General features: G+C 38.2%; 1 protein-coding gene across 2 annotated transcripts; it reads right to left on the bottom strand.

Annotated features, from left to right (window-relative positions):
- Positions 1-1116: 1116 nt before the first annotated feature.
- trpv3 (transient receptor potential cation channel, subfamily V, member 3) lies at positions 1117-20516 on the bottom strand. Of its 2 annotated transcripts, NM_001256289.1 has the most exons (18): positions 20332-20516; positions 17461-17573; positions 14996-15064; positions 14137-14208; positions 12947-13101; positions 11559-11735; positions 10134-10274; positions 9748-10028; positions 9118-9294; positions 7543-7701; positions 6960-7058; positions 5788-5861; positions 5089-5254; positions 4678-4744; positions 4075-4337; positions 3585-3700; positions 3403-3482; positions 2028-2452 (listed from the first exon to the last, which is right to left on the bottom strand). In NM_001256289.1, the coding sequence occupies exons 2-18, from the start codon at positions 17568-17570 to the stop codon at positions 2337-2339; spliced, it is 2322 nt and encodes a 773-aa protein (NP_001243218.1). In that variant the 5' UTR covers positions 17571-17573; positions 20332-20516; the 3' UTR covers positions 2028-2336. The 2 variants fall into 2 exon arrangements, with proteins under 2 accessions (XP_031751640.1, NP_001243218.1); XM_031895780.1 differs by lacking the exon at positions 20332-20516 and having other exon boundaries at positions 1117-2452; positions 17461-17701.
- Between the last annotated feature and the right edge of the window lie 771 nt (positions 20517-21287).

Consider the following 21287-nt stretch of genomic DNA (forward strand, 5'->3'; position numbering starts at 1 on the left):
TGAATTGATGGGCAGGTAAAGTCTAACTACATGCCGGGTTATGCAAGCGTGACTCCACTGCATGTTATTATTATTAATCCAAGCCTTTTAAATGGTAATTATGACAGACAGCAAAACAGAATTCATATGGTTTTTATTTATCCACAACAATATGGATACAGTCATTGGACTTACTATTTTGAAATAAATACATAACTTAAACTCCCAAACATAATAATATTCAAGGCACAGTAAATTGGTGGAGGTAGTGAGTGAGACTTACATTTTAGCCCTGATAGACATGCAATAAATGCTAAAAGATAGATGAAGCAAATAGAACCCAGTACAAGGTAGTGTTTAGGCTACGGATATTTAACCTGCACAATGCTGTGTTGCTGTGACATATCAAGAGGTTAAGTATGGGGAAGCAAAGTCATAGCCATCAAAAGTAATTTATGTGATCGCCTTATAACATTTCTGTAACTGGATTTATTGCATACGGGAATGCATGTCACCCCTTTAGATTAGAGGAACGGAGCTTCCATTTGAAGCAGCGTAGGTGGTTTTTCACGGTGAGGGCAGTGAGGTTATGGAATGCCCTTCCTAGTGATGTGGTAATGGCAGATTCTGTTAATGCCTTTAAGAGGGGCCTGGATGAGTTCTTGATCAATCAGAATATCCAAGGCTATTGTGATACTAATATCTACAGTTAGTACTAGTGGTTGTATTTATAGTTTATGTATGTGAGTATAGATTGGTAGGTGTGGGTTAGGTGTGCTGGGTTTACTTGGATGGGTTGAACTTGATGGACACAGGTCTTTTTTCAACCCTATGTAACTATGTCTGTGTGTGGGATAAGAGAAACATGGGGTTGTAAACTTTGGGTGTCAAAATAAGAATCCTGATGGTAAATAAACCGTTCCTTTCTAGCCATTATTTAGTCAAAATGCAGAAAGCAGCAACTAAAATAAGCTCTCAGCTTTATACCCATTCTTCTATGATTTACATACCGGTAAATTAGTGCAATGGATCTGAACTACTGAGAATTGATCACTTATATGCAGAATACTTTGGGGCACATTTACTAATCCACGAATCCGAATCACGAATGGGAAAAAATTGCATTGGAAACGAAAATTTCGTAAGATCGCAAATATCACGAAAATGCTTATGAAAAAATCGTATTAGTCACGATAATATCGTATTGGCGATCCGAAAGTCACGAAATTTTCGTACCGAACAATTGTAAACAGCGGTAAAACCTTTCCGATTTTTTCGTGCAAACGTCCGAAAAAGTTGTGCGCCGTATGAAAAAGTCGTGCGGAAGCCCGAAAAAATCGCATGAACACTCGTGCGTTTGTGCTTTTGTAAATGTGCCCCTTTGTGTACAGTATACTGTTATAGGAGGAACATCAAAGTGTTGGGAAAATAACAATGAACAGCTCGACATAATTCCTTACCCTATTTATTAGCTATGTGTAATAATCTTGTATAAAAATCTATGCATTATAGTCATTTAAAAAATATTTTAAAAAAAATACATTCAATAAACATGATAATTAAATCCATAAAGGTATACAGTGTACTTTATTTCTGTTCTGAGTGTGAACCATTCAGTTTAGATTTGTCTACAGAATGACCTGTCTTTTAAGCATGTCTATAAATTTGATTTAATATCAAGATAAAACAGGGTTTTTGATCGTTTTGATTTTTTTTTACTTTATACTATTTAATTATGGCTGTGTGGCACAATTTCTAACAATTTATATCTGTTTAATATAATTGAAATCTCCACCTTTGAAAGGGGCGGTTGAGATTCAGAATATTTTTTTTTCTTTTTGAAATGTTTAACTATACACAGATATAGTAAATATCTTTCTGAGAGTAATCCTTCATTTATCGTAACTAAAGTATAGCATCACTTTGAAAACATTTATAAATACAGGCAAGAAAAAATGAAAAACAATCAATTATAAAATAAATAAGACCTTATAAACACAAGGATTTAATGTGCGCTTACACAGGGGCATTATTATAATGTTATGGCTTATATTGCCAAGTCCCATAGCAGTAGCTTTTATTAGAGACCTTTTCACCAGGTCTGTCAGGGTTTATGTAGTTCTGTTGATGTTAGGCCTATAATATTTCCTAACCCAAATTGGTATGCATATCAAATTTATGTCTGCTTTGTTACCATATGCAGTTTAGCAGCATACTTTGCTATATACCTGGTTAAAAATAACATTCACAGTAAGTGTTTGGTAATGTAGAAAAATTATATCTTAGATTGTTGAATCATAACATAAAGCAACAGGCATCAGTCATCAGCATTCACAGTATATAAATTTATAAGGTGGTTAAACAGTTGTCTCCATTGCTTGATCCTCAAGGTCTCCAACACTGATTGAAATTCCTGCAAATTTCTCAAAACTATCAAGCTCATCTTCACTTGCTGTGTTTGTATCTTTGGTATCTGGAGAGAAAGAGACACAGAGAGAGAACAAGAGAGAAGGAAAGAGAAATCAAATTTACAATATTAGAATTCTAGGAAACTCTAGGGGGCAGATTTGTCTGTCTATATTAAAGGAGAAGGAAAGGCTAAATTACTGTGGGGGGTGGGGGGGGGGTTAGGTGCCCTACTAGAGAGTAGTGGAATTGTACTATGGTGAGATCTAATTCGACACTGTAGATAGCAGTGGTACATAAAATCATTAGTGAAGTAACATTAATGACCACAGCTACCTTTAGGGTAAAGACACACGGAGTGATTAGTCGTATCAGCTTGCACATTAGCCTATGGCGGCTAATTCACTACGGTTAGTTGCCATCATAGTCACCCCATGTGTCTTTACCCTTATTACACCATCTCCCTCTTGGTAGTTATTCCTAGGGAATTTGGGAAAATTCTATAAATTTCCTTTTCTACCTTAATCACTTCTATGTGCTTTTGGTCAATAAATTAATGGATCTGTGTAGTTAATCAATGTATATAAGTTCATAAAATGTTAATGAATTATCACTATGTAGTACTTGGATTTCAGAATAAATCTGTTTAGTTTTATTTTAATTAAATAGTGATGAATTCATGAAATGTGGATTGATTACAACAAGCCGGGTATTTTTAATCAGTATAATTCATGTTAAGTAAACTGGGGTATATTTTAACTTGGTAAAATAGCATCCACAAGTTATGTGTAGGTGCTAGAAGGTAGTTCTCATTCTGTCTTTTGACTTCTGTCATTTTATATGGTCTAACATAGTCATGGCATGACCTAGGTTGGAAAAGCTTTGGGTAAATGCCACCTGAATCAAAACTGGAGAACTTACACTGATTATGTGTAAACATCATATTCATAAACTGACCTCTACAACAATGTTTATATACAAAATAACATTCATGCGTTCTAAAATGAGCTTACATACCAGGAAAAAATGTTAACCCAGGCTCTTCTTTTATGCAGGTAACATGGTTGTTCCATTCAGTCCATTTTACTTCATTAATTCTGTTTGGTAAACCAGGAAACTATGATTAGATTGTGCTTAAAGACGTTTACAGATGAATAACTATACTTTGTGTAAGCTGTGTATTATAACTATAAGGATACCTCAAGCAGATCCTGTTGTTGTCACCCTTAGAGACCGTGCATGATTCTCCAAGCTGAAATCTGGCTTGCAGCCATGCTGGTAAGCTTTTTTCAAATTCTAAAATTGTCCGGGCCCTCTGTTAATGGGAAAAAAAGAAACACCTTGTTTGTTTACTGCCTTAAAAAAGCAAAAAAATCTTATCCCGAAATGCTTACAACCAACTACTGTAAACCTAAAGGTGCAGTTTTGTAGTGCTTTCCCAAACCCACAGATTTGATTATTAGGGTTGTCAGAGCCTAAGGAAAAACTGGGGACTTTTTAATGGAATGTTGTTCCCCATCTAAAGTGTAAGTATATCTGCCCTACAGTTTCAGAAAGCTAGCTACAAAGGTATACATAATATAGGCAGATGGGGCAGGAATTGGTGTATGTGGGGTTCTCACAACAGTATTAAGTAGCCTATACAAACAACACAAAATAAGGCTATAAACAGAATGATATGGTACAGACCTGAAGCCGCCAGATGTGCTCGCTTTCCTGTGATATCTTTTCCACAGTCTCACCCATTAGGGCAATCAGCATGTTTAAAAGAAGCACAAATGTAAGTATCACAAATGTTATGAGGAGAAAAAGGAACAGAACAGGATATTTTGGATCCTTATCCATTTCCAGGCCTCTTAATCCTATGGTGAGTTCAAACAGTTCCAATATGGCTGTGCTTAAACTTTGACACTCTTCCCCATCTTCGCAATTTTCAAGTAATGATGCAAGCGCTGTTTAAAGGGGAAAATCATAGACATTACTTTAGATTGTGTTCTAGTTAACTCTTTAAAATACAAAAAGCACTGCTCTCATTTTTATGCAATACAAAAGATAAACAGATTCTATATCTTTCATCATCCATCATTACATATCTATCTGTCATCTATCTAACATCATCTATCTATCTGGGCAGGGGCACAATACCATAATCCCAGCCCCCTGCTATCAACCCCTCTATTAGTTTTATAGCCTGCTATCAACCCCTATACTAGTTCTTATAACCTCTCATTAGACCACAATCATTAAAAATATTTATGGCTTACTGTGGAAAATGAAAAAAATTTTACTTACCAACTCCGAATCCAAGCAGAAATAGAATGTATACAAACAAGAATTTCAGCACATCGTTTAAGATGACCTAAAAGAAAAGTTTCAAATACTGTATGTCAGTCCCTGTTTGTCCCAGCTCTAGAATATAGGGTCAACAATTACTTTCACGCTACATGTTATGCCTAAAGTATTATTAAATCTACATTTGTGTATTGGAACAGAAGTTACCTTTAATGCACATCTGAAAAACTGAAATGCAAGTTGCATTAATGGTATGAAGTGTTTGTACTATGCCACTAACTTTTAGGTACAATTAGAGATTATATAACATTAGTGATGGTTTATAATTAAACATCATCGTTAAGAGTTGTTGGTTGTATCTTGATGTTATAAAAGAACAAAAACATAATCTGATCTGGTAATGGTACTTGCCTTCTGGATCATAACACTGTATATCCCCAAAGACTGAAATCCTCTTGTATAATAAAGTAAATTCATCCATCCAAGTGCCATAGCCAAGACAAGGAATACAAGATAAAAATCCACCCCAAATAAATAACAGAAAACTGACACTATAACCAGGACTGCTTGTATAAAACTGCAAAGGAAAAAAGAAGAAAAGAGGTTAGGTAAGTAGAATACTTGCAAATAATGGTAAAGGGTCATTCAAGCAACACTTATGTTGGGAAATCTATTAAGATGATAAATGTATCAGTATGTGCATACAGGTATGGGATCCGTTATACGGAGACCTGTTATCCAGAAAGCTCCGAATTAAAGGAAGGCCATGTCCCATAACCTATAATTTAGTTTTTCTCTATAATAATAAAACAGTACTTTGTACTTGATCCCAACTAAGATATAATTAATCCTTAATGTTTAAATAATTTTTTTAGTAGACTTAAGGTATGGAGATCCAAATTAAGGAAATCTCTTATCCCTAAAACCCCAGGTCCCAAGCATTCTGGATAACAGGTCCCATACCTGTATATAATCATCAGATTAAAGGACTCATGGGCAAACTGCCATCTAGTAATATGGGGAACTTCTAAATAATCAGGTAAGGACCTATTGGTCAACTGATAACGTCTTATATTATATTTTAATTATATCTTTTCCAGTGAAACTTACAAAAGGATATGGAACCAGGCATCCGACAGAACAGACTTTAGATCGGACTGCTTGACCAAAAACATGACAACAGCCTAGAAAAAAGTTGGAACGTTGGAATTTGTTTATGGTACAAATAGTCAAATACAAGTGATAAAAAAGAACAACTTTGGTTTTATTCAGTAATTTCACTGAATCATTTTACTGAACCATAACATTAAATAAATATGCATTTCCATACATTGGGTTTGAGTTAATTCCTCTTTCAGAAAAAGAACCAAATCAAACTCATGTGCATCACAATATGCAAGATGCATGCTATTTCCATGTATAACAGAGACAATACCAACACAGAAATGGGGTAATATTTCCTCAATAAACTTTATCTCTTCTTAGCTTTTAGCCAGAATAGCTATATTTTATGCACTCCTTGCAGATTTTTTGGAGCATATTTGCCTATTTTCTTGCCTAAAAATGCTGAGAATTGTCAGAGAAAAACAATATCTATGTTATGGCACACACAGGCCCGATATCATCTCTCAATATATTAATTTACATAAATGCATGTACCACAACTGCACTTGTTCTGTTAACTTTAGTTAAAGACAATCACAGGTATGGGATCAGTTATCCAGAATGCTTGGGATCTGGGGGTTTTCAGACAAGGGGTCTTTTTGTAACTTGTATCACCATGCCATAAGTCTACTAAAAAATCATTTTAAAAATGAATTATACCCAAAAGGACTGTTTGGCTCTAGTAAGAATTAATTATATCTTAGTTGGGAATAAGTACAAGGTACTGTTTTATTATTACAGAGAAAAAGGAAATTATGTTTAAAACTGTGAATTATTTGATTAAAATGGAGTCTATGGGAGATGCCCTTCCTGTAACTTGGAGCTTTCTGCATAATGGGTTATTCCGGATAGCAGATCCCATAACCTGTATATTAGAATATTTACTATTGTTATTCCAAAGTTTTCCTTTACATATCTATATACAACTGTATGCCCTCTATACTATATTGTTATACTAATTAGGTATATTATATCTACGTATTATAGATTAAAACTGGTTGCATTTGTATTTTCTTCTATGGTGTCAGACTGATCACATGCAACTGTACGGTCTGTAGACATTAATAGACATCACAACTGCTTGTTATATGAAAACACAAATTACTGAATAAACTCACCTCTTTGACCATCAAGTATGTGGCACAAACGATTATAAACATTTGTCCGACTAATTGTAACCATCCATTTTCATATGACAGGTTCAGTGGATATACATCCTAAAATGAAAGTGTAAAGATGATTGAAAAAAATAAAAGATATAGGAAACCATGACCATAAAAATAGAATTTACAAAATTAAATAAACTTAATTATCATTGCCAAACTCTTTTAAATTGAAAGGTGCTGCTATATCTCAACTGCCATTCTGGCCTTTCTTGAGTAATTATAAATCAGACTGTTAATGGGGCCTAAATAGTGGCTTTTACCTAGCAGTATCTAGTTATAGTTATAGTTAAACTGGGAAATTCTAATGTACTGTTTACATCATGTTGGCTGCCCTTTTGAGCTGGCCAAGCACTCAGATGAGCAAATGCAGCCCACCACTTGAGTGGACAAATAGAGATAAAATGCATCTTAACATGTATGGCCATGTGTATATATATATATATATATATATACTGTATTTATGTATATATTACAAAGTATTATTTTCCATATGAATATATTTCACCTATGGTTTTCCTTTTAATCAAAAACGTACCTGCTCTCCACGTGGCCTATAATAAGACACAAGGGTCAGAGCAATATTGTAGGTGAAGGATAACAGGAAAGACAAAAAGAACATGTATCTTGCAAACTTTTTCCATTTCATTTGCAGAAGTGTGTGCAGTGGTTCCAAAGTTAGTAGCTCGTGACGGTTCTGTAAATAATGATTCATGTTGTGCTTAGTAACTTAATATGCATAATAAACAAGAAAGTAGGAACCATTTATATGCTTGATTTTATTACACCAACTACAATGACTGAACAAGATCCAACTGCTGATTGCTATGGGTTACAAAGCAGGGGTAATGGCCAGATGAACTATACTTAGAAGGTATTAACTATGCCAAGGGAAAATCACATTTTAGTTGACGCCAATGGAATATTTTTTAAAGATTTTGAGCCCATTGCAATTGAATGCCATTTTTTTGTATTTTCACAATGGCTGCAGTTTTTATACTATTTGTTTTGTTTTGTCTTGCTCTACACATTGGAAACATGGTAGATGCTACAAGGATATTAAAGCAAAATGTATTTCTCATTTTATTATGCTATTGTGATGAAAGACAACCCAGAATTCAATAAAAAGAACAATTGTAAAGTAACTTGTAATTCCACCTAGATGTTTGTCTTTAAAAAAGGTACAGTTAGTTTACCTGTTGCTTGGCTTCTATAGGTGACTAGATACAGTGGCAACAACATATACAGCATCATAGCCCCCTCTCCCCAGCCTCTTGCCTGCCTTGAATTTCACCAAAGGTAGTGAAGTGGTGCAAAGCAAGTAGTGAGTGGGCCAGAAGGGGGGGTGTGGGAGGACGGACTGGTCACGCTGGGCCCCTCTGAAGATTTTTTGTGGGGGCCCTGTGCAGTGTGGTACAAACTTTATACCTTTTATTACTTAAGATCATATAATTCTTTAAGTTCAATTCTAAGCACAAGCATCAAAGATCTTAGTTCTGTTATTAAAAGCATACCCTGTGATTGATATTATTTATGGTTTACAAAATTCTAAGGGTCTAATGCAGTGATCCCCAACCAGTGGCTCATGAGCTACATGTTGCTCACCACCCCCTATGGATGTTGCTCCCAGTGGCCTCAAAGTAGGTGCCCATTTTTACATTTCTGGCTTTTGGAAGCACAAAGACACTTTTAATATGAGTAAAAAAAGGTTGGGAATCCCTGGTCTATTGTAACAAAAGGTACCAGGTCTTGGTAGCATTCACTGGTCACCGATATCTGATTGGATGCCATGGGGTTTTAGACCTTCTTAAAACTTGGTGATTATTATTACAATACCCACATTTATTATTACAAACACCATTCATTTATGTCAACATGTCTCAAAACAAAAATGCAAACATGGAGTGAATAAATCCTCGGGCTGAATAATAAAGCAAAGATAAAGCTTGGAACTTGTCTCTTTCGAAAACTGGTTTTAAACCTCGGCTCCAGTCTAGACCTGCATCACTATTTACAGGGTTCTGTATCTAGTAACCTTGCTGGAATAATAATTATAATAATCATGGTATAGAGAGAAAAGTATACGATGAATAAAAACACTTCAAAAACTTACATCAATATCTGTGTTATAAACCACAATTTCTAGTACAGAGTTCGGCCAGCAGGTATCTATGCTTGTTAAGTCATACAGAGAAGAAGAGACGGGTCCATAAGCCCAGTCTGTGAATTTACGAGAGAGAACCATGTTTTCTTTCTCTTTGATTTCCCGACTTAGTATATAGTGAAGGATCTAAAAATATCAAAGTATACTGGTTAAAATAAGATATGTACACATGCAAACGTTTGGTTTATTAAACACAGTTCTTAGTGGGTGAACTTTCACTTTTGGGCAACATGACATGCAGAAACCTCTGAATCTCCCATAAAGATCCTTTTGGGCAAATGATTATATGTATTTTTTCTACAATAATAAAACTTTATACAGTATTTGATGGTAACTAAGCTGAATGAATCGGTCTTGGTGGCACACAGTCCTGCTGGGTTTATTGAATGTTTACATGTTTTCAGTAGCCTTAATGTATGGAGATCAAACCTTTATCCAAAAAAGAACTCCAGGTCCCAAGCATTCCAAATTCTTTACATTTACGAATGTTTGGATATAGTAGACATAAAATATTTTTATATATTTTGAAAAATGATTTTTACAGGTTTCTAAAGTGCAATATGCATTTTGCAAGCTTACCTCTGTTTTCCCCAGCTTTGCCGCTAGCTGCATTGATGTCAGACCTTCGTTATTAGGAATCTGTTCTAGCGATTTGTTTTTACAGTTTCTGAGGATTGTGTCATACATTCCGATAATGAAGTCATTTTGTGCTTCAGAATTGTCTGCCACATTGACCAAAGCATGAAGTACTGTGTTTCCTAGAGAGTCCTGGATGGTGCCAATGGTTGGGCTTTTATCCATTATAAGCTGCACTATCTCAGGTTGATTTGTGCATGCAGCCAGTGCCAATGGTGTTTCACCTATAAAAGGAAACAAGTGAAAGTGTACTATTGCACACTAGGAGCCTACTTATGGAATATAATGGAAAACAATGGAGAAGTAAAAATATTGCACAGTGCACTTACCGAAATAAAATCCTTCATATTTATTCTTTGGATTAAAGAATCGCCCCTGAGCCCGTACATCGATCTTTGCACCTTTTTCAATCAGGTACTTGACAAGCTCAACTTGTCTTCTTTCAATAGCAATATTTAATGCAGTTTGGCCTAAAAGAAACCATGCAAATTGTTACTCTGCATAAAATGAAGCTTTCAGGGAGTTCCTTCTGCCATTACGTGACACCAGGCAGTTAAATAATTCCTGGGGCATAAACAGGGTCGGACTGGGTGGGCGGGACACTGGGAAAAAAACCTGTTGTGCCCAATGACCCCTGCCAACCCAGCCTGCTGCCCCTGCCAGAAAATACATGCATTGGCACTCCCCCACCTGGAACAGCGTGTACCGGCACACCTGCCAAGAAGGATGTGTGTTGGCTTTCCCCTCAGTATGCGCCATGGGGGGAGGGGCCCCAAAGCTGTAGCCCCAGTGGGCCCCTGACACCCCAGTCTGGCACTGGGCTTAAACCTGGTGCATGCTTACACCTTATTTAAAGTGATTGTTGTACTTTTTGGTTAATATCCCCCTTTAAGAACCTACATTGATACTGTATGTTCTGTCTCTGGGTAATTATTCAGTAGATGAGGAGGTGCTGGGTCCTAGTCACCAGCTAGTTAGCAATGTGTACAGAGCCACCACCAGAAATTTTAGGGCCCCATACAAGTAATTTATATGGGGCCCCCCCATGAACACAAGGATGCAGTACCAAAAATTTTGGCCACACCCTTTGTGTGTGGTTAACAGTCAGTTCATTGGGGGTCAGTGGAGTCTGCCCCCACCAAGCTTCTCTGCATTGTCTTTTGCCACTTTACCGGGGCTTAACATCAGTGACCACACATAGGGAAAGTTGTGTAGACAGAGCCGTATTTGTCAACAGGGCGCCCCGAGGTCACCCGCCGCCAGCCCTCCCCTGCACGCATACAGAGCAGTGGGGAGAGAATGCACTGAAGTTTCCTGCGCGACTGGTCCCCATTGCTCCGTATGTGAGCAAAATTTCAGTGCAGCCCTTAAATTTGTGCCGCCCTAGGCCCTGGCCTTTATGGCCTCACCACAAATCCAGGCCTGTGTGTAGGGAAAAGAACATGCAGGCACCCAAGCTCCTGCCCTTCACCTGACAGCAGGGGGGCCCGGCTAATACAAATAAGTGCAGCATGGTCCGGCCCCCCTAAGATCCTAAAAACCCACTGGGCCCAGGACAGTTGTGCCCCCAGCCCCCTCCCCGTTGGAAACCCTGAGTCTGTACTACAAATAGAATTTTTTTCACTTATTTCAAAACTGGTTGCTAATATTCTTGTAATCTGAAATATGTTGCAATATGGGAAGGGAGAGATACAAGCTTTAGTCAAAGCACACATATTATTGTTTGTAGGCAAATTAGTTAGAGTGTTACTTACCCTTATAATTCTCTTCTGTGTACTCTGCATTAATAAATGTCTCCAAAATGTCATTTTCTTCAGCAAATGTAAGGAGACTGCGCACGACCTCTGGTGTCTTCTCATTAATATTTAATAAGGCCTTCATCAGGCAGGTTTTTCCAGTGTCCTTTGAGGTTAATTTATGCATAAAGAATTCTGAAACATTGATATGAAAGCTGTGTATTATTGACCATGGTCAGGATCTAGCATAATGGGTGGGGTAGGTATGTTGGCGTCCAGGCCCAGACTGGCTGCTGTTAGATGCCATAGACAGTCACTATGTAGTCAGCCCTTGGGGGGCTGTTTGGGCCTCTGTGCCAGGGTCTCTTTTGAATCCCAGTCCAGGCCTGTGGGCATCCCCCACTCCCACCCCTAATGTGCAAGTTAAGGCAGAAGATTTGGAAGTAAGGCAGGTGATAAGAACAGGTTTCACCTGCACCTACCAACACTGCGCAACAAGCACAAGAAGTGCTCCATGCATAACCACTAAGGTGGAGCATTCTTGTGCCCCATAGTGTTCTTACACTTCTGCCAGAGGGGATATTAAATGACTGACTGACTTGACAGTACTAGGATTATATTTCTTCCTGAGGGGCATTTAAATAAATTCTATAAGTAACCAAAAGGTTATCTGTGATGGCCAAGAACAAAAACCTTATCAAAAATAATAAATGCACAGTTCAGCAGTATAGTAAAATATGTCACTGGAGAAACACTAATATCTCTGCACATAGAAGCAGTTAAGTGATGGAAGCTCTGCAATACGTTGCAGCACATCCAACTAATATATTTGCTAATACATAGTCTTTAAGCACTTTGTACCAGGGAAAGAATTGAAATGCATATATCATTTTAAAATGAGCCTATTGCCACAAAGTAAGCTTTGCACTTGCATATGAAATGTCAGTTTAGAGAAAGTTTTGTTTTAACTAATGTGACAAAAATATTCTGGGTCTCAGCACCTCCACCTAATAGTTAGAGTCTGTTGAAGTTCCCTACCCTGCTGACTGAGTTTTTTACTGTTTTTTTTAAATATCAGCTTCTAAATATGTACAGAAAGGTAAGGTAATGTAGGTAAGGTAATGTAGGTAAGGTAATGTAGCTAAGTATGGATAGAATTTCCAGCAGGTGGGGGATAAAGGAAACATTGCTTTGCACATATTAGAGGGGCACCCACTTTACTACATTGCATACAACACTATTTAAGCTATGGTCAGCCATAAATAAAAGACTTTGTACCCCAAGTTAAAGAATGGTAAAGAGCAAATATGTAGAATAATATCTCATAACTAAAAAATATGCATTTCTGGAAGATTCATTCTGTATACCCAACATAGTAACAGTGCCATCACTCGAAGAAGTATTACCTTTGGCCTGCGTCACTGAATACACCCTTGAACTGGACTTTGCTTCTGAAAGGAGATCAGTTAACATCTCAGTGTCCCCTTCAGATACAGCTTTAAACAGAAGTTTTTTTGTTGGTTTTCTTGTATTCCTTGTTAATGCCGGTTTTCGACCTTGCCTTTAAAAGAAAAGAATGAATTCACTGATAGCAAAGACTTCACGGGAACATCAGCCCCAACTGTGGCAGAGAAATGGATTATATAATCATCTTTTCAGTTATACCAAAGAGATACAAGGGGAAGTTTTAATTCATATATTTTATAATTGTGGTACCTGGAACAGTGCCCATAAAGAGGCCTTTTTGTTTGAGAGTCAATGGCTTTCTTTTGACTAATGGGAAAAAATAGGCCTTTGTTTTGCAGGGAGGGTTGGGATTCTTATACCAACCCTCTATTTCTCCTCTGATATTAGAAACAGGGTGAAATTTGATTGATGGCTACAGCAGGGCCATAACAACATGAGTTGAAGTTGCATCAATGGCCGGACCTCAAGCCCTGCCCTCTTCTTTAGGTTTAGGGATCATACTGAGGCTTAAAGGAACAGTAACACTAAAAATAAAAATGTTTTAAAATAATTAAAATATAATGTACTGTTGCCCTGCACTGGTAAAAGTTGCGTGTTTGCTTCAGAAAGACTACTGTAGTTAATAGAAATAGCCGCTGTGTAGCCATGGGGTCAGCCATTTAAATTGAAAGAAGGAGAAAAGGCACAGGTTACATAAGAAGATAACAGATAACTGTGTACAATACAATGGGAATCTGCTACTTATCTGTTATCTGCTTAGTAACCTGTGCCTTTTTTCCTTTTTTCAAATTAAATGGCTGCCCCCATGGCTACACAGCAGGGTATTTATATAACTGCAGTAGTGTTTATGAAGAAAACACACAACTTTTACCAGTGCATCAGATATGACACAGCCCAACCGGGTGGACCACCAGAACTGCTCTGCACTTGCCAAAGAGGTACAAGGGAAGGGGATAGATTCTAGGAGACTAATTAATGAAGTCTGGGAAGAAGCTGGGGGGTTGGTAATGGTTAAAAACAAGAAGGGAAATTTGGTTCAAGTCCTAATCTCTAATTTATAAATTGACAAGTGCCTAATCTCTAACTTGGAAATTGACATCCTTATGAGCAATCAATGTAAAGGCCTTACCAGCCATAACATGGTGAGAACGCAGTCTGTGTTGTTTGCGGTGTATCAGTATCTTCATTTTTTTTTTCATTACTGTCACATAAAAATATACACATTTAAAAAAAAGTAAATTTCATTACCTCAAATAAATTAGGATCAAGGAATAAAATTAGGAATATTGTTGTGTAGCTACTGCATTTGCCAAGCAGGTACGTGGGGGGAGGGGGTGGATAGCTTGGCATGAATTGGTTAATTGTTGTATCTATTTAATATTGTTGTAATGGAACAGTCATTTACATATCCTTAATTCCTACTGTATGAGTAGGAAACAACCGGCAGGGTATGTGAAGGGAAGTGAAATGGAGTAAACACCATTGTGTGAGTAGGAATAGAGGGTAGAGACATGAGCACTTCACTTGTTTATTGTAGTAGGTTTAGCCTATTAAAAATGTGATTTGTGTTACACATTTTGTGCAAATGCAGCCTCCAGTTTTGTTTTTGCTAATGGGGTAGATTCACAAGGTACAGAACATAAAGTAACCCTTTACATAGCACCTGCCCTATTCAGGCATTAGGCACAGGGCATCTTTAGCAGATCGTACCACTAGTTACAGCACTTTTTTTCCTATTAAATGGTGAGCCTGCAAGGGGTGCGCTTGTGGTTGCCAATGGAAGACCACAATCAATGTGATGCCCCTTACATGGAGGGTGGTGGTGCAACTTGTACTTGCTCATGTGTTTTCCCTCTCCGTTATCTATATCTACAGCCACATCTACTCATTACTATTAGGAAAAATGTCATGGGTATTTTCCATTTTATTAACTTAAATGACTACGGAAGATTGCAATGACGCTACTTAAGTCTGTATGTACTACACACCTGTAGTTGTTTGTATCCATTTGAGTTGAAAGCCAAAGTGGATTTGATCGACTGAAATCTGTGGTATCACTGTAAGAGAGGCATTTCAAGTCAACAGAAGTAGTATTATAATAAAGCACCAACATATTCTGCAGTGCTGTACAAAATGACATAAGAAAACAACCAATAACCGGTGCTAAAAGTAAAGAGGGCCTGCCCAAATAAGCTCAAAGTCTAAAAGTAGAACTTAGTTATACAAAATATTAGTATAACAATGTATACAGTTTATCATCTTACAAAGTTATGCTGGCACTTGGGGTACACAAAAAAGATATGGACCTGTGAAGACTCTACAGGTGCCATTGAAAAAGCCAAATGCTCCTAAGGGTGCTGTTGAGTTCCTGATCTTGGACTTGGCAACATCTGGAGGGGCTCCACTAACCTAGGGCTTGAGTAGTCAGTGGCCCACTGTTCATTGTGTCAATGACTTTACAAAGGGAGGGCATTCTGCTTGGGTTGCAGAGCATTAACCCCCTGAATGACACTTTTATATATGGTGATGTATAGAGGCATGTATGTGATTGAACATACAACCAGATCAGTGCAACATGAATCTCCATGTTGCATCTCATTGATCAGACTTTGGGTGAAAGAACAAATCTCTGTGGTATCAGCTTGTGTGACCATTTATCCAAACAATTACTCTGTGAATTGGACTCTAGACTGGAATGTCCTCCTCAGATTGTGGAGCCTTACTGTCTAAAAAGACTGTAATGTTAATGACTAGCAGAGGACATACAAACTAGAAATAGTGCCCTGCCACTGCGTTTGCAGTAAGGAAGGGAGCAGTTGTAGCTGCTGCATCACTGTGCTGTGAGCCAGTAGAGGTATCATCATGAAATCACTTGTTATTATCAAGAATACTTTACATTCTTCTTACAGGCAAATGATATGTTCAACTTACTGGAATGTATTTGTTCATATTTTAGCCCAGATACTGGCACTGATAATATGTAAGAGCCACAATGGCATATTCAGCAGTGCTTCTGTCCTTCTTGCCACCTCTAGCCAGAATGCCACCCCTTTTACCCACCCATGCGTATCTCTCCTGCACTTTGTCAATTCATAACTCAACACTTCCTTGGCGTTGGCTCTGTAATCTAAGCAAATATTTAGTTGCCAACTGCTCTGAATAGTAATCTACTAGGCACCCTGTAGGAGTGAAAGGCTACCTGTCTGTCCATACCCCAGTGCTCCTGGAACTGTAATGGTTATCTCTAGGTGGTGATGAAAGCCTTAGGACGAAGACACATCGGGCGATTATTCAAAAGAAAGGTCGACTGCGGTGACTGATTGTAGCCACTTTCCCACCATAGGATACTGTATACGTTGCTGTGGCTAATTGCACTTGGTTTTTTGCTGCATCGATTAGTTGCCTGGACTTTTTAAAAAGTTGTGGTAACTAATCGCTATGTGTGTCTTCGCTCTTAAGGTGGCCATACATGCATTGATATTATCATACAAAATAAAAATTTTGTATGATAAGCGGTGTGTGTATAGTGGTGACCGATATTGGTAAAAACCTTGGATATCGGTCATCTTGTTGATTGGGCAGGACATACTGGGGCATAATTTAACCCCACAGTAGATTCTATTTATCCTCATAAACACTGGGAACATCACAGCCACCCTTACCCAGGAAAACACCATATAGATAACCCATATATAACCAAACCCAGGATATCAACACCGGTGCCGAATAAACACAAGTCAATAAATACTTCAGTAAAGAGCTGAGTAACTGGAGCAGCAATTATGTGAAACACAGAGGTTTATTTTATATATTATTGTCTGCCTGTCACAAATTTCCTTTACCTCTGCAGAGATTCCCAAAAATTCCCAGTAAATGGAACATCTGTAGATGTTGGTTGTACAGCTAATACACAGTTTGCTTAAGCGCTCTGGCACACGGGGAGATTAGTCGGCCGCGACAAATCTCCCTTGTCACGGGCGACTAATCTCCCCGAACTACCATCCCACCGGCGAACATGTAAGTCGCCGGTGGCATGGTACACGCTGCGCAGGCGACTTCGGCAAATCGCCGAAGTTGACTCGCGAGGCATTTTCGGCGATTTGCCTAAATCGTGCCGCCGCGTGTGCCATCCCACCGGTGACTTACATGTTCGCCGGTGGGATGCCAACTGATGGCAACTCGGGGAGATTAGTCACCCGCGAACAGGGAGATTTGTCGCGGGCGACTAATCTCCCCGGTTGCCAGAGCCCTAAGAGAGATTTTCACTCTGCAGATGAATGCAAAAGCATTACAAACTAAGCCACATTTCTAGTGCTCCAAACAATGATCTTTAAAGTTATTTAAAAATGTAAAAACTTGTTAACCTGTGGGGCACTGATGCCTAAGGCAAGTTTCTCAACTTCTCAACTTGCCTTATGGCAGGAGCACCTCTGGGTCTATGGGGTATACGTACTTTCTCTTGAGGCCATTTTCTGTATGCCTTGGAGATCTGGGAGGAGTCCCTGGCGCCAATCGCTCCCTTGAAATAAGGGGTGACATTTCACCCGGGTGTTTATTTATCATTTTCTGCCAATTCATAAGAAAAGAGACAATAGTTAATGTCACAATAGTTTTCTTAGAAGGCCTAAATTCTAAGCAGTTTTAGCAACTGTACAAACTAGAAGAGAAACATAGTAAGAATTTGGCCTTGCTGACAAGTACTGTGTCATGTCTAAAGGAAATGTAACATTTTTCTCAAGGTTTGAAAGAATTGTAACCATCTTTACATAAAAAGATTTTATAGAAATTTTATAGGAATTACAGAACTGCATTTTTATACAGCACATATCGATATTTAATGTTAGGCTTAGAACATCAAACTGTTTTCTTTTGAAAGTTGGATAAACCACAGCTCTGAAATACCTGAACCCAAGTGACTCATATATTGGAAATGTTTAAAATATTCACTTTGCAAAGCGAGAAAGAAGTCTTTTATGATTCAGAATTTGAAATGAAAACTGGGTAGAGAAACCTAATACACACAGTACGGCATGCTTGTCAATCCATGGGGGTTGTTGGTTAACATGCCTCACAGGAATCCAATAGCTGCTGCTGTGTGCTTTGTACATCATGTTATAGAAAATGAATGGCTGAATTATCCTTAGAGGGCACCTATCATCAAAAAAATGTTTCACGCTAATAGAGCCCACACTCCACGGCCACAATATTTTTTTGAACCACCCTCCCCAAGCGCTAAGCCCCCTATACCGGTATACCAGCAAGTTCCCAGTGTGGATGTTGTGTCACTAAGCTCACAATCGTTACGCGCATGCATGTGACTAAATATTAGCCCACACCTCTGGTGTCATTTTTGCCCTTTAATTGTGGACTAGAAGGGAAAAAATGTTTTCTTTATGGAGTTTTACTGGTGGCAGCAGTTTGCACCAGATTTTTTGTCGAGCACAGTGTGTCCATCTATAGACCTGCTCAAGTCAGTTCTTGCATATGTGTGCCCAACCTGTACCCAATTACCCCCAACCTGACCTGCAGCCACTTATGCACATTCTTGTCCCTATTCTGGTACACCTGCCCACCCCCAATGTACATATCCTGTAACCCGGAAGTGACGTCACATAAACCAGGAGTGATGTCACATGGAGGGCCACTTTCAGCAGGATCAAATTTTCTTTTCCACCTCACAAATGGCTGCCTACAACTACCCACCTGCAGCTAAAGTGTGCCCACGACCTGCCTGCACGGTTGAAACATGAATTCTTGCAGAGTATGACTGCTTTGTAGGTATTCCATTGGTACCAGTCCCATTGTAGGACTCTATGCCCAGCCTTAGTAACTAAGGCCCCAGTATTTTAATCTCTGATTTGAAAGCATTAAAATGGAGTGGGGACCAGTGTTCTTATGTGCCCATGTGCCCAAAAGATATTTTACTTGCATAGGACATGGCTGAATATGGACAAAGTACCAACAAAATTCTCTGTGTGCAACACAATTTATTGTGTGCTCTGGCCTCAAACTGTGTGTGTCCCTCAAGCACATGGCTCAGAGGGTTGTTCTGTGGTTAACATGCTGTCTGTTCTTTGATTAAGGATTTTGTTCAGCTCACTGACAGATTACTGTAGCCACAGTGTGGGCATATTGTTTCCCGGAATATTGAGAATATTGTCACAACCTTAAAAGAGAATTATATGATGAGACAAGAAATCACACTTCATTATCTTTTTGCAACTGAAAAAAAATGGTTGTACACATTGGCACAGCATGCAAATCCACTTCTTCCTGGTGCTTACAATGAGCGGTTAACTTTGGCTTGATGATAATTATTGATGACGTTCCTAACCAAGCAATTAGGAACTAGCCCTGGTCACATGCAAGTCCACATGATTCAGTCTTTAACACCCGTCATTTTCAAAAATAAGTCATTGAATGAATTCTTTGAACTGAATATCTTGAAACGTCCTTTTTATTCATTGCCTTTTCCTTTGTATCCAATAAAACTTAAAAAGTAGAAGAAAAAACCATGATGCGTAAAAGTGGAGTCTGTGCCAGTCTGGTATAGTGCAGTCCCATCACAATAACGCTTTCTTTCTTTAAATCAAAACACAAATGATCTCGCTGTCCAGCTACAAACCTTGATACACAAAGGATATACTTTTTAAAAAGGTGGCACGGGTTCCATTAAAGAATTCTCTCTCTTAAGCAGTTCGACTCCATAATAAAAGGATTTCAACATCCAACCATGACATTATTCCAATGATAATCTGTCCAATATACTGCTCTCCCAGAGTCGACATAGAACCTGATTGTGATTCCACATCCGTTAAATGTAAACCATACTAAGTGTCCGATGGTGGAAATAGGAATGGCTCGATGGGAAAACACCCTGACTGGGGCCTGTTTAGTCCTGGGCCCTCCAGAAGGTTTTCTTATACAATGACCAGCCCATCAAAATGACAGTAATTGCTTTAAAGGTTTATTTCTTTAAAGGTAAAATAAGGCAGTTATTGTGAAGCTCAATGTTCTTCTTTTTTTATTCCTTTCTGTGACAATCATTTCCTTTCATTTTCCTTTCAGGAGGGTGTTAATAACAGCATCTGATATATATACTGTATAGTATATCTATTTCAACACATAACAACGCCATTTTATAACATTAAATGCCCCCCTCTTAATAAAAAAATATTGTGTTTCTTTCTGTGTGCTTACTTTCTAATTAGATTGAAGATAGGCTTTTATATAAGGTACAGATACAGCTTGAAAATAAGTTTATCTACACCTAAATAAAATGTATTAAGAAAAGCAACAAGAGAATTTGAAAGTTTGTACTTACTGTGTCCCCTGTCTTCAGAGGGTTGTAGCCTTCTTTGAAGTAAAAATAAAATGATCATAGGGCATCACTATTATGAATGAATATGCACTGATCTGTAATTAGTGTGATGCTGTTCTAATTAAAGGTAGCTCCTCCCTCACCTTGTAATTCCATAAGGATTCATCACCAAACTAGAATGTTCTATCCTGGTATGAAGAGAAGGGCAGAAACCAATATTATTTTAACATATAAGCATAAAGGGAAAAAATAGAGCAGAGTATAACATGTGGCAGCATTTCCCCTGAACATGATTAAGGCGCAGAATTTGTAGTTGTTTTTTATGTTTTGTACAACTAAAGCCTATGAATTCTGTGGACTTCAGTAAGTAGGAAGTTACATTCTGGTGGTATAAGAACCTCTTATAACACCGGATAATAAATGTCACTTTTGTACCAGAACACTCAGCACTGGGTGGAACATCCACTACATACAGTTCATCCCTGGATCTCTTTGGCACAAGTAGTCTTTCTGTTGTATCTCCCCTAGAGGGGTTTATTTACTAAAGTTGACAAACTTTCACCAAAAAACAAAAGTTACCTGTTTGAAAGCAAGTATCTGATTGGTTTTCATGGGTCAAAAGACCAACTTCCATTACGTAATGTATTATATTGCATGTACTTACTATTGTCAGTATGTAACGTTTCTGTGCTTCCAAAACTTGCCTCCAAGCTAGAAAAGTAAAAATGGCACCTACTTTGAGACCACTGGGAGCAACATCAAAGGGGGTGGTGAGCAACATGCTGGGGTTGGGGATCACTGCTCTAATACATAATCAGATTGTTATGCTGTAAATCATTTCAGTTACATAACTGCATGTACTTTGTGTTGCACAACCATATGATATATTTAACCAAAACTGGCCTTGCAGGTTTCTCTGCGCTAAATATGGGAGGGAACCATTTGTTTGTAGCATCACT

Source organism: Xenopus tropicalis, chromosome 2 (genome assembly GCF_000004195.4).
Source record: "Xenopus tropicalis strain Nigerian chromosome 2, UCB_Xtro_10.0, whole genome shotgun sequence".
NCBI lineage: Eukaryota > Metazoa > Chordata > Amphibia > Anura > Pipidae > Xenopus > Xenopus tropicalis.

Coding starts and splice junctions, on each gene's coding strand:
- trpv3 (XM_031895780.1), bottom strand. CDS start 17,585: ATGAATTGGCAGAAAATGATAAATAAACACCCGGGTGAAATGTCACCC. Junction 14,209..14,995: donor ATGGATACAAACAACTACAG/GTGTGTAGTACA, acceptor TTTATGTGACAG/TAATGAAAAAAAAAATGAAG. Junction 13,102..14,136: donor TTCTCACCATGTTATGGCTG/GTAAGGCCTTTA, acceptor TTTCTTTTAAAG/GCAAGGTCGAAAACCGGCAT.